The sequence below is a fragment of the Populus nigra genome, chromosome 4 (assembly GCF_951802175.1).
Source record: "Populus nigra chromosome 4, ddPopNigr1.1, whole genome shotgun sequence".
In the NCBI taxonomy this organism is placed as follows: domain Eukaryota; kingdom Viridiplantae; phylum Streptophyta; class Magnoliopsida; order Malpighiales; family Salicaceae; genus Populus; species Populus nigra.
This window is the reverse complement of record NC_084855.1, coordinates 7,216,341-7,235,071: the sequence shown is the minus strand read 5'-3', so window position 1 is coordinate 7,235,071 and position 18,731 is coordinate 7,216,341. Positions and strand designations below refer to the sequence as shown.

Genomic DNA, 18,731 nt, shown 5'->3' with positions numbered 1-18,731 from the left:
TTTTAAAAAATGTTTTAGTTTTAAGATAATAATAATTCAAATAATACATAATTCAACTTCTATATTATTTTGAATTTTTGAACAATTTGAAGGATTTTGATTTTGATGTCGATTGATTAAACATACACGATTTTTTTTTTTGCTTTTACATCTCACTCAAAAATATTCAATATAAATCTTAAACTAAAACCTATGATATAAATTATTAACTGGTTTGAGTACAAATAATTTATAAAAAATCTATACTAAAAAATTGTGATTTAAAGTTTTTCTCACTTTTCTAACTCAGCAACAATATTTCAATGCCCCCCCCCTCCTCTATATATATGCATACATGGCAAGATAGATCAATTGTATGTTTTACTTTTTTATTACATGACAAAGTATTATTGATCAAGATTTAAATACGTTGACACACAAATAATCTACATGACGGTATTCAAAATAATTTTTTATAGTCAAAATTTATTTTCTTATCAACGCCACATGTTTTTTATAAGTAGTGTGATTTATTGAATAAAAACCTAAAATAATTAAATTAATATTTGCAGGAATTGAAGTGATTTAAAATATAAATTATTGATGGCTAGAATCTAACCACCCGACTCCATGAACCAAATCAAATAGATATTTTTTTCAAGTCCAGTTCTATATTTTTCAATATTATTGAAGGTAAAAACAATTTTTATTGAGTTTGTTTCTTAAAATTAAATTCATAAATATTAAAATATAAAATATAAATTATTGATGGCTAGAATCTAACCACCCGATAATTTTCTCCCAGCTCAACTTTTTATTCAACGCTCTCTCATTTCTCAGCCTTTAAGAACTTAAACATTGTAAAATAAATAGAAGCTAAAACTCCACTTCTTCTTTTATGTTAATTTTATTCCTTCATTTCTCAATTTCTTTGTTAAAATAGAAGCTAAAACTCTATTTTGTAAAGTCATTCGTTAATTTAACGAGAAATAATATTCAATGAACGAATTACAAACTTTGTGAACTATAGAGACTGAACTGTAAAAATGGGGCAAAAATAATGCAAAGTGACGAAACGATGTTTTATGAGTGGTATGCACAGTGAATTATGAACAGGGAATCCGATAGGCAGGTGAGGCGAAGGAGTTGTAAAAAAGCGTTTAGAAAAAAGATGAGGTAAAAAAAAAATAGAGAAAGACCATAGTTTTTAATTTCAACAAAGAAGCAACTAGCAAGAGTCTTTCCGTTCATTCCTCCCTCGTCCCCAAAAGAGGTCGCTTCCGTTCAAGTTGTGTAGGAGCGAGTCAGCAGGTGCTTTCCAGCTGGAGGGTGATAAAGGTGACAGGTGGGCAGTCTCCTTTGACTGGACTTGTTTAATCCGACGGGCAGCAGTAAGGGGTCAAAAAGGAGAGAGCACTTTTTTTACCCACGGCCTCTGGGCCAAGAACTCGGGGTTCATTCCTTCGGTGCAGTTCTGTTCTCCTGCGACGGCACAATCAATCCCCTCGTCCATTGTGCCTCCGGAATTTAAATATTTAAATTTTTTTAAAATTAATATATTTTTAATATTTTTAAATCATTTTAATATGCTAATATTAAAAATATTTTTTTAAAATAAAAAAATATTATTTTAATACAATTTAAAATAAAAAACACTTTAAAAACAATTACATCCACACCAATTCCTCATTATTAATTGCTCAATCGAAAATAAATCAGGGAATATTTACAAACAGTCCCCCATTTAAATTGATCGTTTTCGTATAATGGCTTTGAAAATTCAAGCTCGACATTTGGTATAGCACTCCATCAGCCCGATCACACAATGGAGGAAACGTATTAATCCTCGCATGCCATTTGCTCTACACTTATAGATAGAAACTGGACTTTCATCCCTCAACCATTCGACAGACAATTATTTGCACCACCATCACATATGTAGTAAAACAAACGGGTAGATAATTATCTGACAATGCATCATCTGCATGGTCATTTTAGGAAGAAAATAGGAAGAAAAGAAAAACAGAGAGAGGAATAGCTTAATGAGTTCACAGCAGTATCATATTTCCACCCTGTTAAACTGTCTACTGTAGCGAATCACGGTGAAACCCCGTGGAGAAGCCACCCTCTTGGTTCCATATCATACGTGATAAACGCACTACTCCCTGAAAGAAAAAGGCAAAAAAATAAAAATAAAATTAATCAATATACATAAACAACAGTAGGTTTTCTTTTGAAAGAGTAAGCTAAAATTACAGATCACATACCAGCTACAGTAACATATACCATTCAAAATTTCTCTACTAAGCGAGGCAATTAAAGACTACATAAATACTTTCCAAGTCACAGTTGGCAGTGCAATGACCTAAAAAAAAATTAACTGTTTTAATCATAAAGAAATCAATAACATACAAGCACATATCTATGAGGTAAAATGAAAAAAAAAAACCAAATGGATTCTGATTCCAAGTTTTGAGTAACATTGGTACCATATTAGGTGAACTAATCAACACCATTAAACCAAAACGTAAGTCAGCAATCTCCAAGAATAAGGTAATATCTTTACAGAAATCAATTTAAGGAAACCTTAAGAATAAAATGGAGATCCCACAATGAACTTGGTAATAATTGGCAGAAAGTTGTACATAGTGTTTCGTCTAGCCAGAGTCAGTAAGCTTATATCAACTAAATTATAAAAGAACAAAAGTGGTCACTAGGCAAATCAAAACAGGCAACATGGTCTGCCTCATGTTACATTACATATCAGTTTACTTCAAGTGAAGTTTATAGAGCTGCATGATGCAAGGGTAAGTAATTTTCAGCTTGACAAGTTGATGAAGTCATTTTACCAATCTCGAACAGAGCATACACTGAATGAAGGAGGAAATATTTAGAGAATGGTGAAAAAGCTAGGTATCAGAACTTCTAATTATCCATGCCAATAAAGGAGCCAAAAGGGGGGAAAGGTGGGGAAGAAGTATATCTTGACACCATCTTGAATGAAAAGGACCATGCTGAACATGCCACGAACGAGTTAACAAACCATGAAAGTTCTAGCACCATTTACTGCGAGGTTCTAAATTCCAAGCAACTAATGTCCATGCTTGCCAATAGCTGGTGTTGGAAGCTTCTATAGGAAGCGAACAGGATATCAACCAAAATTGGCTCTTTATTGCCCCACAATGATGCTGATGAAATCAGACTGTTCCACTGGAACATAAAGGAAGCCAGTATCCTCCACGCAAGTTCTCACAGTCAAGAAGTGAATTGGAATCCATAAATCAGGAAAAATTCTAAAGACATTCCAGGTGGAAAATATCAAACAACGCTATGGCAATCAAATGCAAGGACACTTAACAATAAGGCAAGTTAGCTACAGCACCTAGCATTTAAGAGATACTGGGTCCAGACATGAATGCATTAGCTAGACAATTTGATAGACTAAAAACAGGTTTATAAATTGATGACTTCAATTGTATATTCATTCAAGGGGTATCTTACTGCTCAACAAAATCTTTCATTTCAAAAAATTGTTTTCCTCACATGAAATGGAAAACTTTTAACACCATCAACCAGAATAACACGAACTTTCAAAGCAACTCCCTAAACCTAGACACAATATGCAAGAAATCGTTTCCCAATAGCTTGCCCCAGAAACATTGACCGAAGGATGGAGGGAAAATATAACAATAACAAAGTAGACCTTCTGAACTTGAGAAAAGTATAAGAAATTCTTGAAGAAGCAAACATTAGGCAAGGAAATAGAGTTCCAACTAGAGATCTGTGTAGAAATCACGCTAAGGCAGTGGAAAGTGCTGCTTGCCCTTTAAGACTCATGAGCTGGATGGTTTTATTGGATATTAGACTTCATGCAGACAGCTTATTCAATTCATATCATATTGATATCACACACATAAAAACCTACATTGAAGCAATCAACCTCCTCTATACATTGATACAAACATTCTGCTAAGAAAGTAACAATTCGCACAGCATGTAAAATCAAAGTGAATAAGAATCAGAAGTGTAACGCAAAGGCTACAAACTACTTCCAAGTAAAACAAGTAAGTATTCTAAGAAAAGAAAAACTATGTATTAAAGACAGAGCTATCAATCTTGCAGTTGCAACCTGTGAAATAGTCACCATGCATGTAAGATAGCCAATTATAAACTCAGCTCGTGCCAAGCTAAAAAATGCACTGTACTCTATATCTATTCTTCATGACAATATCCATTTTCATCTCCACTAATAAATTTAATAGCACTGCATTATATAAACTCCTAATTCGCACGAATTAGAATGGAACGACCAATGCACCAATTAGTTATGGAAGAGAAATAAAAACACATACCACTGAATAAGCGACCCAAACAGGAAATGCTGCATAATAGGCACTTTCTCCAACACTTCTGCTCTATACATCTTAAGCAACCCGCTATTCACCTTGTTCCAATTAGGCACTCCGCTGATATCATCCAACAAAGGCGAGTGCTCAGCAAACAACCCCTTCTTCACCTTCTTAATGAACACAATGCATGAAAGATACATATACTCATTCGAAAAGTTCTCCAAAATATCCTCGTTATGAATAGACTTGGGCTTCATAAACTTATGATTAATCAACTGTGATGATCCAAATATATACGGCAAGAAATGATAATCATCAAGCCCCCAAACACCGTGCGAACCCGCAGGCTCCAGATTATAAACCAATTGCAACTTCCTCATTAATTCAATATAATTAACAAAAACTCTAGAAACTAGAGCTTGATAATCAACTTCCTCTATAACCCCCATCCTAGCCAAACAATACAACCACGCGGCGAAATTAGTTTCATGTCCAGTACCGTAATCAATCCGGCTCGAATTACCAAAACTATCGGTAAAATAAGGAACGATCTCCACCATTGAAGATTTTAAAAGTTCGGGCAAAATCTGAAGCATTAAACTCTCGCTATTTTCTACCAAACGGTTATGCCAGGTGCGGTAAGAGATGTTACCGTATCGAGAAGATTGTTGAGCGGGAGGGATTTCTTCAGTCCACTGAATTAGGGTTTCGATAATAGACACAATCTTTTTCAGAGTTGTGGATTCGTGAAAGGAATCGGAGGTTTTGTGGGACCGTATAGATTCTGAGAGAGAGACGATGAAGCCAAGGAAGTTCTTAGAGGAATCGGAGTTGATGAATTGGCGAATGTCGTCAGGGGAGTGGATTTTTTTGGAAGGGGCTTGGAAGGTGTGAGGAAGGGAAATGGTGAGTACCTTTTGGGATTGCGGGACTGGAGCGAGGATTATGGCTTGGGAATTTGTGTTTGGTGGCGGATTTATAGCCGGAGAACGGATAGGGCGGTAGGTTGGAGGAGGGGAAATTTCTGACCAAGGGGATTGCGTGGGTGGTGGATGGAAGGAGGTTGAGCCGGCGCATTTAACGCTGGTTGAGGAGGCGCATGTAGGTGATGCTGGAGTTGAGGGGGATTTTGAAGGCTCCTGGTCGTTGTGGTCTTGGGGTTTTTCCATTTTGGTACAGGAATGGAGGGAGTCTGAGACTGCGGGGAAGAAGGAAAGAAAAAGTTGCTGCATGCAGTTCAGTTTGGAGGCTTCTCGCGCGGAGATGAAAGAGTTCTGGAGCTACATGATTGGGCCTATCCTGAGCTAAACTTTCAGTGAGTTCAAAGAACAAAATTTTAGGTAGCCCACTTACATGGGCTCTTAAGATAAGCCCACCATCACTCTGGCTCCCAAAGAATTGAGTGCTTTTTTGTTTTTGTTATTGTCAAGAATGCAGGGTATTTTGAAACCAACTTGTACATCAACAAACCTAAATCTCATCCTCAAAAATTCTTAAGGCACGTCTTTCACATTATTCAATATATAAAAGAAAATGCATTTTTTAATGTTAATTCTAATATTTGAAATTAAAAAGTCAACAATTAAACATACTTTTTTTAATCATTAAAACAGATTCTTTGAGTTTTTATAATTATAATGTAATAAAAAAAATTAATTTTTTAATGAACTGTAATAATATCCATTATAATTATAATGTAATAAAAAAAATTAATTTTTTAATGAACTGTAATAATATCCTTTTCTTCTTATACTACTTTTTTTAATGTTAATTTTTTAAACTTTAAATAAAGTTATTAAACTCGATTCATTTTAGCGAAAGGACTTGGGACTCAAAAGTGGTGTTGGAAAATTAATTTGAACTTGACTTGATTAACATAATTAAAACTTGATTTAAGTATTTTTTAAAAAAATAAATAAATATTAAAATAATATCGTTTTGATTAATACAAGTCAAACTTGGTTAACCTACTCAACTTATAAACTGAGTTTTGAGCTTGGTCATGAACCTTAACTAAATTTAATTACTATAATTTAAAGTTTAACTCCGTTGAAAGGTTTTTTTTTTCATGATTAAACTATATGAAAATCAAGTTTGTGTTTAACAAAGTTGATTGAATTTTTTTTCATCTAACCATTATAGATTTCTTAGATTAGTTTTTGGTTTTGGTTTTGGTTTTGCATGGTATTAAGGATGGGTCTCTCTTTATACATTTTTTTAAAAATAAATTCTTGTTCGAACTCTAAGATTAAGGGATGGAGAGAATTTTTATCCATTTGACCAATTTCTCAAGTTTTTTTTTAAATGAACTAGGACTGGTCCTTGTACGAGAGAAAGGCTTGTAAAAATTCACAACACTAGGAAGCCTGACAAATATATATATTACATCGAATCTTTTATAATTTGATTAATTATTTGTTTTGCTTTTATATTTTAAAAAATTATACTTTACATCTCTATCCAAACTAAAAATTCAAACAATAATTGTGCTACCACAAAACACTCTCTCTCTCCACGACATTCTCTCTCGATAGAATAGAAAAAACCTTAAATCTCCAAATCAAAAGGCACACAGCTCACCAAGTTAGTTTTTTAATCAATTCTCTTAGAATCTCGTGACCTTTACTGGTGAAGCACTATAAGTTGTCCCCTGAGGTGTTTAAAAGCTCGACTGGAAGTTCGGGATTATTTGATAACTGTGTTCTATTTTTTTTTTAAAAAAAAACGAAAGGACCTAGGTTAGGATAATAAAATGCAAGTAAACTAAATCTTGATTTTAACGATTCCAACTTAACTTAACATATAATCTAATAACTCAAACTAGATTTCAAGTTAGCAATCCTTAGTTTAATTTGTTGGATTGAATTTAATAACATTAATTTTTAACAGGTTAAATTTAAAGTTGGCTTGACCATAACCCTATATATAATTGTATTTCTGAAAAAAATAACCACTAGAAAATTAGAAAAAAATAATAAAAATACCAACAAAAAAATATCTTGTTGCCGATGTTTATTGATGAAATTCGATAGATAAAAAAATGAAGATAAAATAAAAAAATAATGATCAAATCTAATAGATAAAAATAATTAAAAGATGATAAAATTAAAAAAAATTTAATTTTATAAATTAATTTAATTTAAATAAATAAAAATTAAAAAAATGAGAATTGAATCTTATAAATAACAAATTTCAATTAAGAAAATGATTAAAAAAATAAAAAAAAGACAAAAAATTGATGGAAAATTCAAATTAAATCAGATTTTAAAATATGAAATTGAAAAAAAAAAAAAAATATAAATCAATTAAAAAATCAAGGATCAAATTTGATATAATTAACAAATAATAATATACTTTTTAATTTTTTATAATTTCTAGAAAGTATTTTTTACTCAAAATAAAAAAATACTTTTTAAAAAATCAAATCAAATTTTTATTTAATCAGTGCTGAAAAAAAGGCTATAGGAAAACAAGGAGCATTAAATCCCATGTATTGTTTAAAGGTATCTACATGCATAGCTACAAATTTCTACCTCAAAATTCTGCTCACACGAGGAATTTATAGGTGGATGTTGTTGGGTCCCCCGTTGCAGGGAGCAAATACTGACGCCCATCGATGCCAAACGCATTCTAGCTCGCCCCTGTCGTTTTGTCCACCAAAATCTCCCCTGGATATCCCGCGGAAGCCCCCTTGCAGAAAATACCCGTTCACGCGCTCACAGCCTATAGGGGTGCGCTAGCTGGCCCTCGGAAATATCCGTTACTGTTCCCGCTAAAACCGTGGCCAAATTAATTATCATGCCGTCAATTCCTACGTCACCGTTACGAGCAACTAGCGGTGGAGCCTGTGGCTCGTAAATTGGCTGGTGGAAAGGCCAGGCGCACTGACCTGGACACCGAGTCACGGAGTTACCAACCCACGCGTACACAAATATACCCATCTTGTCCTGACCAGGCCCATGGGTCCCACACTTGCTCATGCAAAACCCAGCAATCGCCACGTCAGCAGAGGCAAAAAAATGGTCGATTGCATTCTTACCGTGGCCAGCTTTTGATGCTAGAGTGATAATTTGTGGGGATTTTTCGTAGCTTTCCCAGAGGATAATTTTCTTTGAGGATTTGTTTACCGACAACTACAGTGCATGGTCCTCCTCTGTACCTCCCAGTAGTTTGCCACCACGTTGAGACCGATAGTGAAGGGTTCTTTACTGTTAAGATAATGTTTGAGATTATGATATAAATTAATTATTTTTAAAGTATTTTTTATTTAGAAATATATTAAAATAATATTTTTATTTTTTAAAATTAAATTTTAATATTATTATATTAAAATGATTTAAAATCATAATAAAAATTAATCTAAAAAAAATAAAAAATATTCAAAAAAAATTTTTAATTAAAAAATAAATACTAAAGACACTCTAGGAGAGCGGAGGAAGTCAACAATGATGGAGCTTTGGACTGGTGAGAACTTGCCGTAACAGACGATATTTACTGTGGTTATCGCCTTTGAGAAGTGGACCGAAGTGGTACTTGAGAACCAGAGGCTGTTCTTACCGTGAGATGGGAAACGGAAAACTAAAGCAGCTTGTCGTGGCAACTGGCAAGGGCGGGGACAAAGTAGAGAGAGAGTGCAAGAAGTGAAGTGAAAATAATTAAAATGGGAAACGGAAGCCATGGAGGGTTTTATATTGTATGCTTGATTGGGTTTAGTTACATGTAAAAAATAATAAATATTTTTTTACATGTAAGTACTCAATTTAAAAATATGAAAAAATTGTTTAAAATAGAAAAATAATTTTTTTTAAAGAAAACACTTTTAAAATACGAGGGACTTGTCTAATGGTATAGTGTAGCTGTCAAGGGGAGGCATGGCCTGGGGAAGGAGCTGACTTTTGAGCCTTGATCTGATCCAAAGAGTTAATGCTAGCTATCCTCTTGGAGCCTTCATTCTCTAGAGTCTTCCCACTGATCACGCATTACAAGTTCTAACATTTTAATTACTTTGCTCTTCTAATTATGTACTTGGAAATCAGTAATCTTTGGTAAATCGAACTTATTAGGAGATACACGGTTAACAGACTAACCTTTTCGTTCTGAGGAGTAATAAATAAATAGATGAAGGGCACCGTTCGTTTTACTTTTATCCTAAATAGATAGGCAATTTTACAATATATTTATTATTAATAAAGATTATTTTATTTTTAATATTTGATTAATAAACTTAATGTTTAATTAATAAATATAATAAAAATAAAAACGATGAAACAAAAATATTTTTTAAAAAAATTCCTAAAATTATTATAATTATAAAAATTTTATTATTTTAAAGCAATTCACAAGTTAACAATTATAAAATTTTTATTACACAACAACCTTGTCATTAAAATCCTTTTGATTACCTGATCAATAACATTCAACTAGAAGTGGTGGTGGATTATCGTTGTATACAGATTGAGAGCGTGGTAACATTCAATTGTGCTTAAATTTTTATTATAATTGAATAAAAGAATGATTAAATCAAAGAACAATCTCTCTTCGTTATAGTTCTACTGTCTATATGATTTCTCTCATAATGTGTTCACACATCTCACGGTAGAGTGGAACAAGTTGAAGTTGAAGGATCAAATAAAGCAGGAAGCAAGTATTTCCTTCCGTTAACACCATGAGCATTATAGCTAGCACCAGTTGTAGAGTCCACTAACAAATCCCCAGCATAACCAGGATAGGCACCCTTGCCATAAACCCCAGGACAAGCAGATGCAGCCTCAAGAGGAGCCTCCTTGGGACCCTGAAAATAGCCATTTCCAAATGGGTTTGTTGCAGTCCCAGCCAAAAGACTAGCCAAATTGATTACCATCCCGTCAAGACCCACATCGTTGTTGGGTGCAACCAATGGAGGGTTCTGCGGTCCATAAATTGGCTGGTGCAATGGCCACGCACATTGACCAGGACATTGAGTCTCAGAGTTACCAACCCAAATGTAAGCAAATTTAGATATCTTGCGATTGATTCTTTTAGCGCTCAAAGAAGACCCATGAATACCGCATTTGCTAGAGCAAAACCCTTCAACAGCAACATCAGATGATGTCAAAACAACGTTAATCGCATCCTTTTGGCCACCTTTTGATGCTAACTGCACAATTTGCTTGCCAGAGAGCGATTTCCCCAATGAATACTTCTCGTCTAGGATTTGTGTTCCTAGTGAGAGAAGAGGAGGAGAGGTTTTCTTCGGTTTCACAAGGTTGAAATATTTCTCTGTAGCTTTCCACCACGTGGCAACAGAGGGTTGTGCTGTTTTGAGTTTTCTAGAAGACACAGAGTCAATAAAATCCGAGACAATGGCACGTTGAGATGGCCTGAACTTGCCATACCAGATCAAGTTGACGGAAATTTGACCTGTAAGGAGTGGGCCGTTGTGGTATTGAAACAAAAAAGGTTCTTGGGTTTGATCTGACACGGAGAGTCTCCTTGCTGCTGAACTGAACCGATTAATAGAGATAAATAGCAGAAGTACTGGAAGAACAAAACGTGAGGAAACAAAAAAGACCATGATTAATTTGATAGTTTGAAGTGAACAAAGCCACTAAGCAGTTGATGGGAGAGAGACTCTATATAATTTTTGTGAAGATTGGAGTGGAGAGAAATCAAAGAGGAGATGGGTATATATAGTCCCAAGAAGTGCTGAAATTTTGGGGAGGGAAGCTACGCGGAGAGGGTGCGGATTGGAAGTTGTGAGTGGCGACATGACAGATAAATAGCGTGTTGTTCCTTTGATGGTCAAACGTGTGCGCGGCTACTATCGTTTTCAACAGAATCAATCGTTAACGTTACACGATTACAGTTCTTGGCCAGCTAAGAGGAATAAAGACCAGAAGGCATGCTTGCTAATAATCTAGAAGGCATCAACCTTTTACTCTGCTGTGCGAGGAAATGCACATTAGCACAATTTTTTTTTTTTCCAGTTTTTTTATTTGGTTCTTTTGCATTTGATTAACTTGAAATTGTAATTGATTATTTGTTTAGTTTAACTTTATTTTAGCTACCTGTGGCGGTGTAGGATAAAAAAACCAACTCTTGGTTGATTTTTAATTTGGAAAAAACAAATGGAATTAGATTGAATTAAAAAAATTAAAGTAATGAGGACTTAATTTTTTAAAAAATAATTAAATATTGAAACATTAGGAACTAAATTGCACTAAATTGCATGATCAAGAGAGATATTCAACCTTTTTTTATCTCTTGGTTTTTATTTATTTTTTGTTGTCTAAATATAGCGTTACATGATATTGATTGAAAACTTTCGACACACGTTTGTTTGATGTTGTATTAGTTTTCAACATAACCTCTTGAATTTTAATGATCACCTAGAATTTTATGGTGTTTCTTGATGAAATGATTAATTCGTTACATTTTTTGGTTCATGGAGCACCAGTCGATGTTGAAGGGTCAAACAAAGCAGGAAGCAAGTATTTCCTGCCATCGACACCATGTGCATTATAGCTAGCACCAGTTGCTGAGTCTACCAAAAGATCCCCAGCATAACCTGGATACGATCCTTTGCCATAAACCCCCAGGACAGCCTGATGCAGCCTCCAGTGGTGCTTCTTTGGGACCTTGGAAGTAGCCATTTTTATAATCATACCGTCCAAACCCACGTCGTTGTTTGGTGCAACCAAAAGTGGGCTTTGTGGCCCATAAATTGGTTGGTAGAGTGGCCATGCGCATTGACCTGGGCATTGAGTCTCCGAATTACCAACCCAAATGCAAGCAAATTTGGTGCTTTTGCCATTGATTTTTTGAGCACATAAAGAGGACCTATGAGTGCCACACTTACCAGAGCAAAAACCGTCAACTGCAACATCAAATGCTGTCAAAATAACATTGACTGCGTTCCTTTGGCAACCTTTTAATGCTAATTGTGCGATTTGCTTGCTAGAGAGGGATGTGCTCAAGGAATAATCCTCGTCCAAGAACTGTGTTCGCAGAGAGAGGACGGGAGAGGGGGACTTTTCGGACTTGATGGTTTTGAAGTATTTCTCGGAACCTTTTCCACCATTTACAGAAAGTTGATTGAGATATTTCCAGTAAAATCTGTAACAATTGCACGTTGAGAAGGCTTAAACTTGCCGTACCGGATCAAGTTGATAGAGATATTTCCGGTAAGAAGTGGGCCATTGTGGCATCGCAACAGAAGCGGTTGTTGATCAGTTTGGTCTGACTCGGCAAGCTTCCTGGCTGCTGAGACCAAAGGAGCATCTTGGAGGAGAAGAACAAGACGGAATGAAAAAGAAGAACCGTTATTCAATTTGATAAATACAAATCGAATCTCTAAAATGTGCTTGGATTCTTTTAATTGGAAGAAAGAAGCAGAGAAAGTTACTGCAGTTTGGAGCGAGTGAGGAGGATATTTATAGTGCCAAGAGAAGGCTGGAAACTGCGACAAAGCGTTTCGAAAAAAGGCAATTGATGGCTAGTTGAGTTGTTAGTAGAGAGAATTGAAATATGCCAGAAGACAACTGAATAACAGTAGTTTGGCAGCCAGATAATAGGGCAAAAGGTCAAAGCCACCAGAGATCGAAAGGGACAATATGTATTCCAGTTAATCGGGGAACAACTCTGCTGAAGAATAGCGCGTCCTCCAACGTGCTTTTTTTTTTTTTCATCATGTTTTAGATTTCAAAATCACTTTTAAAAAAATTAAAATTTTTTAATTTTTTTAATTTCAAATTAATTAATGTTTTTAGATTATTTTGATTCATTGATATTAAAAATAATTTTTTAAAAATAAAAAATATATTATTTTAAAATATTTATAGGTGAAAAATACTTTGAAAATCAACTATAAACATATCCCCACAAACAAAAAACAAACAATTAGATTACATAATGGTCCGCGCTGCACTGTCACTTTTATTAATGTGAAATTTTTTAATTACTGTTAATATGTTTTCTAGTAAAAAGATTAGTTATGAATTCAAAATATAATATAGATTATATTAATTTAAAAAACATTGATTTGATAAAGTATTATATGATACTTTTAAAAAAAATTAAAATAATAATATATTTAATTGATTCTTAAACTCTTAAATTTGCAACTTGTATCATGATATTATGATAAACCTATAAAAAATAAAGTAAGATAAATTATGAAAATCAATTCTTAATTAACTCAATTAAAAGATAAAATAAAAAAAATATAAAGGGACAAACAAAACAATACAAGTTATTCTGTGTTAACCTGCTAAACTTGCAACATAAGTCATGAGATCGGGACAACTCATAAAAACAAACCAAAAAAAATTACGACACTCAATTTCCAACCAACCTAGTGTTGAAGGATAAAATAAAAATAAATAAATTAAAAACATAAAAAATAAAAACCTAAGTCAACTTGTACTACCCAGTTAAACCTACAACTTGAGTCACAAGACCATAATAACTTCATATAAAAAAAATAAAAAAATATTACGAAACACCATTCTCAACAGATGCCATGTTGGATGTTGAAATCAAGAAAAAAAAAACTAATTACATGAGACTAAGGTAACTCTATTAAAAAAAATTTGAAAAAAATTACAAATTTCAATTCTCAAATAACCTAACATTGAATGATTAAATTGAAAAAAAAACTAAATAAAAAAATATTGAGTTGTTGAATGGTGAAGTTGAAAAACAAAATTAATTAAAAAATAACAAAAAAATCAATCGGGGTAACTTGTTAAACTTGCAATTCAGGTCATGAGATCGGGATAACTCTATAAAAAAAAATATATAAAAAATTAAGAAACTCAATTCTTAACTAACCTAATTTTGAGAGATGAAATAAAAATAATAATTAGGCAAAGCATCATAGAAAAATAACTTGAGAAAACTTGGATAAACTTGTTAAACTCGTGATCTAAATATTGAGATAAACTCATAAAAATCAAATAAAAAAAATCACAAAGCCTCACTTTTAACATGTCTAATGTTGATGGTTGAAATCAAGAAAAAAAAACACATGAGATCGGTATATAATCCAACAAAAAAAAATTATGAATTACAATTCCAAAAACAATTCAATATTGAATGATAAAATAAAAAAAACTAAATAAAAAAAATAATATTAGATTGTTAAAGGGTGATATTGAAAAAAAAACTCGCAAAACACTATTCCAAGGAGTAATATTTTGTGAGTATGGCTACACTAGCTAGATTAAAAAAAAAATAAACTAAGAAAACTCAAGTTAACCTATTAAACTCGCAAGTTGGGTCATGAGATTATGATGAATTCATATAAAGTAAATCTAAAAAAAAATATGATGTCCAATTGTCAAGTAATTCAATGTTAAATGATGAAATTGAAAAAAAAATCAATTAAAAAAATAAAACAATTCCAAGTCAATCTGAGTTAACTTGTTAAATCCACGACTTGTATCATAAAACTAGGATAATTTCATAAAAAGATTAAAAAATTCATGAAGCTCTATTTCGAACATATCCAATGTTGAAGGTTGAAATCGAGAGAAATAAAAACTAAATTCACGAAACTATGATAACTTCATAGAAAACAATTTAAGAAAAAAAATATGAAACTCAATTTTAAAACAACCTAATATTGAATGATGAAATCAGAAAATATTAAATAAAAAAGAAATTGGATTGTTGAAGGGTGAAATTGAAAAAAAAATCAATGAAAAAATAATAATAAAATGATCCGAATCAACCTAGGTTGACTTTTCAAACCAGCAACTCGAGTCATAAGGTCAAAATAACTTTTTAAAATGCAAAATAAAAAAAATTATGAAACTTAACTTTCAACCAATTCAAATTGAAGAATAAAATCGAAAAAAATCAATTAGAAAAAACAATAAAAAATAACTTTAGTCAATCTAGATTAACCTATTAAACTACGATCTGAGTTACGATATTAAACTGAATTTATAAAAAGTAAATAAAAAATATTACAAAATCTGATTGATAACATATTTGATATTAAATATTAAAATTAAAAAAAAATTCAGAAACCAGTATATATATATATATATATCAATCAATCAATCACAATTCTCGAACCAAACATAATATGAAATAACAAAATAAAGGGCATGTCTTAAAAAGTCATCCATGGACTGGTTGTTACGCGTCTACCTCTTTCTTATATATCATCATCATGCTGGTAAATTATTAAAACAAAAGATGAATGAGAACAATGAATGTCTTGTTAGTGGTGGTAGGTGCAATACAGGACTAGATTAAGTGTTTTTTTTTTTTTTTGGTTTCATTTTCTCTTGCTTTATTAAGATATTTTTTAATTTGCATCCATGTAATTGGATTATGATGGGAAAATGGCAGTGGGTTTATATAAGATAATTTTTTAATGGCGTCTTAATCTAATTCCTAACTGATTAATTGTGCTAATTGGCTATATTGATGGTTAAGGAGAGATTATTTTGAGTATCTCCGGTCTATTTCATGCATTATTTGTTAAAAAAAAAAACCGATGTTAGGGTAGTGTTTTGATTATAATTTAGCTGTGATTGTGGATAGAAATTAAGAGAGAGGGGAGTGGTTAAGAAAAACAAAAAAGAAGAAAGTCACCGTAGTGGAGATTGGTAAAAAAAATGATTAGCTCCGAGACCAACGGGCATGCGTCCAAAAGCCACAAATTAGGACAACGCCCTAATAAAATGAGAACAGCTGGGAGTGATGGTAGATAATCACGACGACATGTGGTTTGATTTGCATATGGTTTGGTTCGTTAGATTCGATGAAACGCTTGTCCAATTATTTTTTTGCCTAAAAAAGCAATGGCTCGCGTAAAGACGGGTCATTTCAAACCCCACATCGTATCCTAATTGTTTCCATTTCCGCTTGAACAATAGTTTCTTGAAACAATTTTTTTTTTTTTTTTCAGTTCGAGCGCTGAAAATTCACATTAATCCCAAAGGACAGTGAATATCTTTTTTCCTTGGGTTCAAATTAAAGATGTTTAAAGAAATTAAAAACCATGTGTGTCATTGTTTTAGATTAAGAAATGAAACGTCTTAATTAAAAATATTATTTTAATATATTTTTAAATAAAAAATACTTTAAAAACAGTAATAAATATTATATATGAGCTATTCTCCATGTTTTCCGTGTTTTCTATTAATAAATGATTTAATCCGACTAGTTTTGAAAACCATAAATCGATAATATGATCATATGCAAAACAAACTTGAAAGCAACGGACGGATTGGATATGGGATTTTTGAACTGGACGAAATAAATTATTAGTTTCTCAAGGATACGTGTGGTACTAGATTACCATCTAACCAGGTTTGGTTGCTTTAACTAAGAGGTTGGCTGGCAAGCAGGAAATTGTTATGGGAATATATTGGCAGGCATCGCATCAATTCCTGCTTGAGAATTTAATGTACTGATTGATAACATTTTTTGTTTGGGAATATATTGGCAGAAATATCGTTCTACATTCATTTATAACAAGGGGTCATATGGCCGTTTTTCATACAGCCCGAACTTTTCTATAAAGCCAGCCCCAGAAGAATTGGAAAGTGGCAACCAAACCATCCCTTGTTTATAAGATGAGCTGTGTTTATTAATTTTCCCAGACCCAAATTGAAAAGGATGGATTGAAAAGGATGGAGGGAGGGCAGATAATAATAAATATGCGTGATGATTTCGAAATCTGGAACGCCACACAACGATGCTAGGAAAACACCCACATTCACAAAATTTGGAGCGTGATCGTGAAATCTGAAAGCCCGTAAACAAAGCAAGAGGTGCAAAATATATGTCAGCAGCTGACAAGGAATCTTTTCAAATGAAAACGCAAACCGAAGTGATTTGCTTTTCTATTATCGATCCGCACAAGCCAAAAAAATTCAACAAATAAATGAATTACAAAGTCTCACACTATTTATAGCGTATGCATAGTTTTCTACTGATCCCCTGGTGATCCTACTTTCACTGCCCTCGCATTTTCAGACCAAAGTAGAACAAGTTGATGTTGAAGGATCGTACAAAGCAGGGAGCAGGTATTTCCTTCCATTATTGCCATGTGCATTATAGCTGGCACCAGTAGTAGAATCGACCAACAAGTTACCAGCATAACCAGGATAAGCCCCCTTGCCATAAACGCCAGGGCAAGCTGATGCAGCCTCTAGTGGTGCCTCCTTAGGACCCTGGTAGTAACCATTTCCAAAGGGATTTGTCGCAGTGCCAGCCAAAAGGCTTGCCAAATTGATAACCATACCGTCTAGACCCACATCATTGTTGGGTGCAACCAGTGGTGGGTTTTGTGGTCCATAGATCGGCTGGTGGAATGGCCAGGCACAGTAACCTGGACATTGAGTCTCGGAGTTACCAACCCAAATGTAAGCAAACCTGTAGTTCTTGCCCTTCATGTTGCCACTTTTAGATCCCAAGGCAGACCCATGAGTGCCACATCTATTTAAGCAAAACCCTTCAACTGTAACATCAGAAGATGTGAGTACAATGTTAACAGCATCTTTTTGGTCACCCTTCGAGGCCAACTCTACGATCTGTTTGTCCGTGAGTGATTTTCCAAGCGAGTATTTTGCATCGAGAATTTGTGTGCCTAGAGTTAGGGAAAGGGTGTTTTTCTTCGAAGTGAGATGGTAGTATTTTTCTGTGGTTTCCCACCACTTGGCTACCGAAGGTTGGCTGTCTTTGAGCGATGATGGTGAAACTGACAGTGAGGTGACAAAATCAGAGATAATAGCTCTTTGGGATGGCTTGAACTTGCCATACCAGATGAGATTGACTGAGATTTTACCATAAAGAAGAGCCCCATCGTGGTATCGCAAGAGTTGAGGTTGATCTTGCACTAGCTCATTAAGCTTCCTAGCAGCAAAAGAGACATGAAAAAGACAGACTAGAAGGAGCGATTTCAGAGCGAACTGGAAGTGTAAAGACGCCATGTTTTTTTTTAAAAAAAATAAATCTTTTTGGAGTAGACTACTAGATAAGGACTAGAAGAGCGAGCAAAGATATACTTGTGTTTGATCTGTTTGGTGTGGGGATTGTGCTGGAGGAGGAGGGTGTTTATATAGGTCCAGTAAGTGGGGTTCTTCCACTTGTGTTTAATTAAAGTAAAAAAAAAAAGAAAAAAAAAGGACACAAGTGTGTGTAAGAGAAATTGCTCAGAAAGAGACAATAAAGTTGGAGATGGGTTTTGCCATTTTCGAGTTACTTGTTGGCTACTGGCCAGTAAGCTAAAAGAGACTCAACGGTGCAATGAAGCGCGTTTCTTAATTCAAAACGAAGGAACAAGACCCGCCATCCCCACCTTCATTTAACAAACATTTGCCTTGCACGCTCCAATAGCATAAACCGGAATGTGGAGCGTGAGAGCCAAGCATGATGTAACTCGCGTAACTATTAAAACCACGA

The 18,731-nt window shown here is 33.7% G+C and overlaps 3 protein-coding genes and 2 pseudogenes across 4 annotated transcripts; all 5 read right to left on the bottom strand.

Moving 5' to 3' along the window:
• Positions 1–1,651: 1,651 nt before the first annotated feature.
• Positions 1,652–5,581, bottom strand: LOC133692809 (uncharacterized). Of its 2 annotated transcripts, XR_009841994.1 has the most exons (3): positions 4,332–5,581; positions 2,247–2,344; positions 1,652–2,144 (listed from the first exon to the last, which is right to left on the bottom strand). XR_009841994.1 is itself a non-coding variant. In XM_062113956.1 (2 exons), exons 1-2 carry the CDS (start codon positions 5,558–5,560, stop codon positions 2,138–2,140), a joined length of 1,236 nt encoding a protein of 411 aa, XP_061969940.1. In that variant the 5' UTR covers positions 5,561–5,580; the 3' UTR covers positions 1,652–2,137. The 2 variants fall into 2 exon arrangements, 1 of the variants encoding a protein (XP_061969940.1); XM_062113956.1 differs by lacking the exon at positions 2,247–2,344 and having other exon boundaries at positions 4,332–5,580.
• A 2,142-nt stretch (positions 5,582–7,723) lies between these two features.
• Positions 7,724–9,367, bottom strand: LOC133690930 (protein EXORDIUM-like 4; annotated as a pseudogene).
• Positions 9,368–9,794: 427 nt separating this feature from the next.
• Positions 9,795–10,987, bottom strand: LOC133691606 (protein PHOSPHATE-INDUCED 1-like). Its single transcript, XM_062112185.1, has one exon. The coding sequence runs from the start codon at positions 10,879–10,881 to the stop codon at positions 9,919–9,921; it is 963 nt and encodes a 320-aa protein (XP_061968169.1). The 5' UTR covers positions 10,882–10,987; the 3' UTR covers positions 9,795–9,918.
• A 728-nt stretch (positions 10,988–11,715) lies between these two features.
• LOC133690561 (protein PHOSPHATE-INDUCED 1-like) lies at positions 11,716–13,829 on the bottom strand (annotated as a pseudogene).
• A 3,303-nt stretch (positions 13,830–17,132) lies between these two features.
• Positions 17,133–18,367, bottom strand: LOC133692677 (protein PHOSPHATE-INDUCED 1-like). Its single transcript, XM_062113780.1, has one exon. It carries the CDS (start codon positions 18,257–18,259, stop codon positions 17,300–17,302), a length of 960 nt encoding a protein of 319 aa, XP_061969764.1. The 5' UTR covers positions 18,260–18,367; the 3' UTR covers positions 17,133–17,299.
• Positions 18,368–18,731: the final 364 nt, after the last annotated feature.